The following is an 8,553-nucleotide window of genomic DNA, read 5'->3' as shown; positions in this document are numbered from 1 at the left end:
AGTGGAGCTGACAATTTGAGGACTGCGCAGTTCAGATGACAGTGGAGCTGACAATGTGAGGATCGTGCAGTGTAGATGTCAGTGGAGCTGACAATGTAAGGAGTGTACAGTGGAGGTGACAGTTTGAGGACCGTGCAGTGTAGATGACAGTGGAGCTGACAATGTGAGGATCGTGCAGTGTAGATGGCAGTGGAGCTGACAATGTGAGGACCGTGCAGTGTAGATGGCAGTGGAGCTGACAATGTCAGGACCGTGCAGTGTAGATGACAGTGGAGCTGACAATGTGAGGACCGTGCAGTGTAGATGACAGTGGAGCTGACAATGTGAGGACCGTGCAGTGTAGATAACAGTGGAGCTGACAATGTGAGGATCGTGCAGTGGAGGTGACAATGTGAGGTCCGTGCAGTGTAGATGACAGTGGAGCTGACAATGTGAGGACCATACAGTGTAGATGACAGTGGAGCTGACAATGTGAGTACCGTGCAGTTTAGATGACAGTGGAGCTGACAATGTGAGGACCGTGCAGTTTAGATGACAGTGGAGCTGACAATGTGAGGACCGTGCAGTGTAGATGACAGTGGAGCTGACAATGTGAGGACCCTGCAGTTTAGATGACAGTGGAGCTGACAATGTGAGGACCATGCAGTGTAAATGACAGTGGAGCTGACAATGTGAGGACCGTGCAGTGTAGATGACATTGGAGCTGACAATGTGAGGACCATGCAGTGTAGATGACAGTGGAGCTGACAATGGGAGGACCGTGCAGTGTAGATGACAGTGGAACTGACAATGTGAGGACTTTGCAGTGTAGATGACAGTGGAGCTGACAATGTGAGGACCGCGCAGTTTAGATGACAGTGGAGCTAATGAGGCCTGGCAGCCGCTTGGTCCGTTTTCTACAGTTTCACTGTATATAATGTTATTGTATAATACTGTTGAGGGGGCCCTGACAATAATATCTTTTACTCTTTATCCCATGGCTCTCGGCATTTCGCTATTTGAAGGAAGCTGTGGCACTGGTGCGAGAGCTGCATTCTCTTTATTGTTTACCTGCACACCGTCTTCATTGTAGGGTAATTACAGCTTCCTCTCCCTATGAATGGACAATTGTTAATTACACTTCATTGCCCCTACATTGTACGTAGATGAAATACAGGTAAACACTGAAGAGAACGCAGCTCTTGCACTAGAGGAGGATGCAGGATGCTGATAGCCGGACCTCCATCAGTCTAAAACTGGTGACATATCCTGATGAGGTCATCAATATCACAGAACCAGAATTCCCTTCACAGACTCATAATTATCTTACATTATTTATTGTGTGAACTGGATATAAATAAAGTGTGTTCTTCTATTTAATAATTAACATTCACATGGTTTCCGGCGCCACGGACTGGTGAGCGCTTACACATTACAGTATATTGAGTTGCTCTTAGTCTTGTATGCATATAAATATTATAAGAATTGTGACTCCAGCTTGGGGCACACACCGTGCATCATCCATAGATTTCCATTCATGGCCATATTACAATAAGCGGTACCAAAATTCCTAATAGGAATACTCCCATTGCCACTCTGATTTCCGCAGCAGCTCTACTAATATCCGAAGTAGTGTTGAGTCCTCTGCTATTACAAAGGTCAATGTTGCAGCACAATACAAAGCGTGAGTTTCCAAGTTCATCTTGATCACTGGCTATACAGTTGGTACGTGTGGAGCAGCCACGGATCACGATCTCGTTCCCTTGGAATGGGAAACCTAAATATAACATATATAACATTATTCCATTTCCAGGTCATTTCCAGCATTCAGGATGTATGGGCGATGCAGTGTCAGTATACTGCATGTGCACACTTGCCTAATATTCAAATATCAAAAATAAGAGGGTTCATCATGGGAAATCAGTAACATAACAATATAACAATTATAACTGTCCATGCTATATATATAATTGCCCTGGTAATATTGAAGCAGTGGGAATAAAAAACAGCATAAAATATATACACTACCAGTTTAATAAATCATTAGGAAGAAATCCCTAGATTGGCAGCGTTTGGGGTAAACTTCGTGCCCATTGCGGTGCCCTCAGTTTGTCTGTACAGGTCAGATTAAAATATGAACTTTTATTTTATTCCAGCAGAAATAAAGTCCCTTTTGAGGAAGAAGTCTGAATCCACAAGACTTCGAAACGCGTCTGGTAGAAATTTGTACCCTCCAATACCACCATTTCTGCGTACGCTACAGACCACCAGGATCTGCACCTCTCTCTTATCTGCTGGCTGAGAACAGATTGTCCCATGCCTACTAAAGAACTCCCTGGAGCCATATTGTTCCACTCCACCTTAATTGGAGCAACCCAGGATTTGAGCACGAGGGATGCTGAAACAGCGGAGACCAGAGGAAAGGCTTTATTTCGCTTTGGAGGTAAGGGAGTAGTACAGCTCATAAAGAGGTGGGACGCCACCAGAGAGCTGGAATCCCAAATTATTCAAGCTAATCTGTGGAATCTGATATAGTGTTTCTATAACGAAATATTGACTTTGTGAGCCAACCGAATATATGGTGTTGGATCGATACAACACCTGTAACTCACAGCCAATAATCAAACTGAAACCACGTCCTGCTATCTGGGAAAATTATACAAATGTATTCCAACATGTTTAATAGCGATTATTAATGCCGAATATTTGGAGACCATCTAATCGAGATTCTGGTTTGAATGACTATTATATCTGTTAACCAGAACATATTGTGAATCGCGGTTATCGAATTTTTGTGGTTATCGAATATAGGGTGATGGTCTGATCGACATCCAGCCTGAACGATCCCCTTTATTCGATGACCTGACTATATTTGCTGCTAGGCACATAGGTTTAACGAATACCCAATGTTATAATACTAACTGCTTATACTGTAGCTTAGTGCGGAATGAGAACTCTTTGTCTGCTGCCTAGGTTATGTATATTAGTAAGGTCTTATGGTCCGATGAATTTTTGAATGTGGACATGTATTTATCCTATCAAACATACAGCTGTAACGGGGAGCCAGCAACGTGCTCTCCATCCGCAGCGCCGCGGGCATCCCGCACAGAGTGAGGAGCGAGGACGCGGCCAGTGTCAGCGTCTACAAGGCAGCACCGGGGCAGGGAGGACCCGGCCGCGCACGCCTCCTCAGCATGGCCGGCGTCCTCCATCCCCTAGGAAACGAGCTGCAGAGGTAATGAGCGCCGAGAGCGATGACTCGGCGCTAAGCTGTATAGAGGTACGGGAGACGAGTCACGCGACGCTGGCCACGTCACGTGACTCAGTAATTGGGATTTAAACAGGCAGCCTGCTGGCCACAGGTTGCCTGTGATTGGTCTTGCTACCCTCACCAGCATATTGCTATAGTGTGTACTCTGTGTGTTTTGACCTCGGCTTTGTCTTTGACCTCGACCTTGTGACCTCCCTGGAATTGTCATGACCTCCTGGCTTCTGACTTCGGATTGTGTTGACTCTGTTATTGTGTTTCTCCTTGTGTGCCTGCCTGACCTCCTGGCTTTGACTTTTCCTTCCTTGACTTTGTTACAGTTTCCTCTTATCTTCTCTAGGGCCCTGCACGTATCTAGCTAGGGACTGCCGCCAAGTTGTATGCCATCAGTTAGGACGGGCCGTGCAAGTAGGTAGGGTCAGAGATGCGGGTGGAGATCAGGGCTGCACTCTTCCCCTCTATCCGTGACAACCGCGCTGGAGAATGTCCTGATGCTTCTTCTTTTAGGCAGTTTTTTGCATACACTATGGTCACCCAGGAGCAGAATTTATAATAAATTAGGGACTCTTTTTTTTCCTGGGCGAGGATGGTTTCAGACCTGGCAGCTGACGGAGGATGCACTCACCTACATCTGGGCTCAGCACAGTCGTCTTGCACACACTATCGATGGCAGTGCAGTTCTTCTGGTCGGTACACTCTGAGCTGAGCGTTTGATCCGGGCAGAAGTAACAAAGTATTGATCCGCCTTAAAAAGACAAATGACAAAGACGTTAAAATAAGAGAAGAAAAAAACAAGCAACTGCCTAATGCATAGTGAATAAACTTTGCATTTACAGTATATTGTTTATTCCTCTGTCACATCCAGAGCTGCATTCACAGTTCGACAGTTACATCATGCCCTATACTTGAACCACATCCAGAGCTGCATTCACAATTTGGTAGGTACATGAGATCTTTCCTGTCAGTCACATCCAGAGCTATTTTCTCAATTTACCGTAGCATTTACCATGCGGTATACATTAGGCACAATGAGAACTGTAGTCACAGTTAGACATTTACATTATGCCTTATTTTGCAATTGTATCTAGACATGATTTCCCAGTTCAGTAGTTAAATTAGATCTTATACTCTAATCCAGGGGTGCACAAGGGGCCACAAAATAAAGTTAATCAGCTTTTGTTTGCATCGGCCTATTACACGGGCTAATGCAAAGTGACTGGGGAGGAATGATCACTACCACAGTCATTCCTCCCTCTTCTATCGATTATCGGCAGCACATTCCTGATTACACGGTGAGATGTGCTGACGATAATTATACATCTTTCATCCTGATAAAGTATGCAAATCAGCCGACAAACGAGTGATTCCTTGTCTATCGGCTGATCACACGATTATACCGCCAGATATCAGGAACGATCGCTCCTATGAACAGTTGTTCCCAGTAATTGCCCTGAATATCGTGCCGTGTAACAGCGGCTTAGAGATTTCCTGGTAAAAAATGATTTTTAACACGTTCCTGCAGCATGGGCCTGAAACACAAGGTTCATACTCTCCTGCTCCCTGCCGCTCCCGCTGTCTCCATTTTCCAGTCCCGGCGCTGCTTACATCTGGTTGGATATAGGCATAGTCACTTGTACCGCTCCAGCCAATGACTGGCTTCAGTGGTGATGTGGCCACAACCAGCGTGTCACCGCTGAAGCCAGTCATTTGCTGTAGAGGTGCTCCGACACAGGAGGATGGAGACAGCGAGAGCAGCACGGAGCAGTAGGAATCTTCTGTGTCAGGGACTATGCTGCAGGATCTGGTTAAACATCATTTTAACTAGGAATCCCTTTAAAGGGGTTGTCCGGGGTCAGAACTGAACCTGGACAAACCCAGAGTTTCACCCCGGCAGCCCCCCTGATGTTACCATCGGAGCATCTTATGCTCCCTTGCACAGGCTCTTTTGTTTACAATAACACACTGCCGGGCGGAGGCTTCCACCCAGCCGCTGACGTCACCGGCTCTGATGGGCGGGCTTTAGCGCTGCCATAGCCGTTTTACTGGCTAGGGCAGCGCTAAAACCTGCCAGGAGCCCCAGTTACAGGGAAAACCAGCCTGCTGAGGGGGGCTTTGTACAGGGCAGAGCTGGTGAGGCTCTGCACTCCTCTGCCCCTGACACCCGGCGATCAAGTGATCGCCGGGTCTAAACTGCACAGCGCGCCGCTCACCTGTGTGAGGACAAGCGCTGATACACTGATATACTGCTTCTGCCTTCTCCTCGGCTCCCCCGCTGTCTTTGACAGCCGGGGACCTGTTCTGCTCCTGCAATTCTGCGGCTCCGGGCAGAGACACACCTGATCGCATGATCAGCTGTGTTTCTGCCCAGCAGGATGGGGGCCGCAAACCAGGGCTCTGGGGGCCGCAGGTTGTGCACCCCTGCTCTAATCACACTCAGATCTGCAGATACAATTTGACATTTTTTATTGCCAAGATTGACAAAGTTTGGCAGTCCTATCATGTCTGATATGGCATTTTCAGAGTTGAGCAGTTTCATCATGTCATATACTCCAGTAACACCCAGAGCGACATCTGCAGTACCCCAGAGAAGGGTCACCTAATAGCACTGTATGGACAACTAAGGGTTAACAGCTTGGCTAATTCTGTTGGGTTGCCGGGAGATGGACCTATGTTCGCCTCCTCATTACTTAGTCTGTTCTTTACTGTGCTACAGTGGGCCCAAGTTCAGAGAATCCCCATCTCTGATACATCTTCAGCCAAGGAAGCACCTTTACCATCAAAGTGCTCCAGAGAGCAGGAAATCAGAAGGTCTAGGACCTGCCACGCAATGGAGTCAGTCGGCAAGATATTGTGCACATTTATGGCTGAGAAACTTTGCTGCTGGGAGAGGGAACATTGCTGATGCACCCTTCCACATTTTGAGATGGTTTGGCCCTCCTCATCCTATCTCTGCACCACTCAGCTTGGGAACTGCAGAAACATTTAACCTCATTGCCAGCCTTAGGTTCAGTTGAGAGAGCCATAAAGAAGTAGTACTACTACCTCCATCATTATTGCTGTCCATACGCTGCTATTGGGGAAGGATTGAACTGTGTTAAATACTTTGGAACTGTCGCTTGTTACTGCCAGATGTACTACTACTCCCATTCTGCACTTAAGTAAAGAAAGACATATCTATAGATACCAAATGACCTGGTTACTGACTCCACCATTCACCGGCCATTTCAACGGCACTCCTGCCTTGCACCCACACCCAACATGAAGAGCACCCCAACTAACACCAGGCCAGAGCTCCAACTTTAGGGAGTGCCCCAAGAGAAGAAAGGGTACCTTCTCCTGTCACTGTTCGGCCCCATGGAGAGTCAAAGGGAGAGATCACCAAAACCTCCCTTCGGGCCATAACTACCACCCCCATCCTCTTCCATGAACTCCCCGGCGGTCCATTGCACATCTACAATTCTGCAATCTTTTTATGTTGTATAATTCAGTCATTTTCAGAGCTGCACTCCAAGTACCTCAGTCATATGCAGAGTTGAAGTCACTATTTGGCAGTTACATCATGTCCTATATAGCAGTCATAGCCAGAGCTGTATTCACAATTCAGCAGTAACAACCTTACCATTTGCTGCATCAGTCCCGGCCATCAAGTGATACATCATGTGTCCGATATAATCTAGAGCTGCTGGGTCTTACCAGACCAAGGACAACTGTGTAATGTTGGCACTGCTCTATTCTGATATTTCACAGGTACAAAAATAAATAAATAAATAACTGAATAAATAAATAAATCTAGAAATAAAATGTATGTTACAATATCTAAAAAAAATAAATAAATTAGAAAACCTTAAACAAATGAAAACCTTAACCAAAATCATAGAACACCCGCGTCGACCTAAACTATCAGTAAGAAAAAGGGAAACCCTCAATTCACTACAAATATACACTAATCAAGATCAAAAAGAACAAAGTATTAAAAATATTTTTTTTTTGTAAATCTGCCCTTAAACCCCCCTTTCAAAAATGTTTTAATTAAATTTAATTATATTATCAGATTAAATAAAACAACACCAAAACCCCAAATAAAGTTCTATCCATCGTATCCACATGTACATAAAAACCCTCAACAGCATCTGGTCCTTAACGGGGAATGAAAGGATTAATTAAAAAAAATATATAATTTGGATATTTGTAAGAAGTGACGCAGCTCCTGTTCTGGTACAAAAAACTCTAAATGATGGACGATGTGTGATGCCGGCTTGATATTTGGAGGCGATGATATTGGAAATCAAGGGTGAGGATGACCACCAGGGAGAAGATGGATGGAGGCAATCACATCATGGAGAAGTCCGAAGACCCAACCACAAGACAGGGCATTCCGGAGAATTACTGGTTATATGGTGTCCAACCATCATCTTACCAGTCTGAAAACACAGTGCCAGAGCCACAAGGAACATCCGAGTAGTTGTCATGTTGATGTCTTAATGTTGAGGCACAGAAGTCCTAATAATGAGCTAGATTCTTGGCTCCTCTGGAATCTTCTAAGAACCTCTCGCCTTGGAGGACTTGATGATCTGATGATGGAAAGGTCTCCTCCTCTATTTATAGATATTAGGGAGAAAGCTCCTTCACACGTCGGCAGTGATGACAGAGTTAATTAAATTATTTATACTCTTGTGAGACTTACAAAATTGACATATTTAAAGGTAGGACGTGCATCGGAAATCAGCACGCCCTGGAGACGCCATTGACTCCTGGCACAGAACACACTGTAATGTTCATCCACTCAGGTGTTTCGGGTTGCTATAAATCACCCCCCAGGGCATAAATCAACTGTCAGTTTAATCCCTACCATTTTTTTATTTCTAGCATTTTCATTTTTAGGGTTTTTTCTTTTGCATACTTTATACCAGAATCTGTAATTTTGTAACGGGCAGGGATTGCGTAGTTATAAAACAAATTTGTAGCATTTTTAATGAAGCCTTGAATATGTTTCGCATTGTTTTTGAGAACAGGTGGGGCTTAAAGGATTAGAACTTTTTATTTGGATACCTTGATCTGACTCACAGATTATAAACCTCTCATTAGAAACATTTATGGAGGATCAGTAGATGGAGAAGCTTCAAATCCACCTGTGTGGAGAAATCCCTTGACACAAAACACGGCCAGAACATGTAAGATACTACACGCTACAGGGACTCCTTTCTCAAATCTCTGAGGCAAAAATCAGTGTTTTGAACGTGGGTGCTGGTGACCACTCTACTGGCTTGCTGTGTATCTGGCCAGCTAAGACCTGTCCTAGGTTGCTA

General features: G+C 45.1%; 1 protein-coding gene across 1 annotated transcript; it reads right to left on the bottom strand.

Annotated features, from left to right (window-relative positions):
- Window positions 1-1,332: 1,332 nt before the first annotated feature.
- Window positions 1,333-7,832, bottom strand: LOC121001429 (ly6/PLAUR domain-containing protein 2-like). Its single transcript, XM_040432492.1, has 3 exons — window positions 7,665-7,832; window positions 3,873-3,992; window positions 1,333-1,756 (listed from the first exon to the last, which is right to left on the bottom strand). Exons 1-3 carry the CDS (start codon window positions 7,714-7,716, stop codon window positions 1,515-1,517), a joined length of 414 nt encoding a protein of 137 aa, XP_040288426.1. The 5' UTR covers window positions 7,717-7,832; the 3' UTR covers window positions 1,333-1,514.
- Window positions 7,833-8,553: the final 721 nt, after the last annotated feature.

This window comes from Bufo bufo, chromosome 5 (assembly GCF_905171765.1).
Source record: "Bufo bufo chromosome 5, aBufBuf1.1, whole genome shotgun sequence".
NCBI classification, from domain to species: domain Eukaryota; kingdom Metazoa; phylum Chordata; class Amphibia; order Anura; family Bufonidae; genus Bufo; species Bufo bufo.
This window is presented reverse-complemented; position numbering and strand designations above follow the sequence as displayed.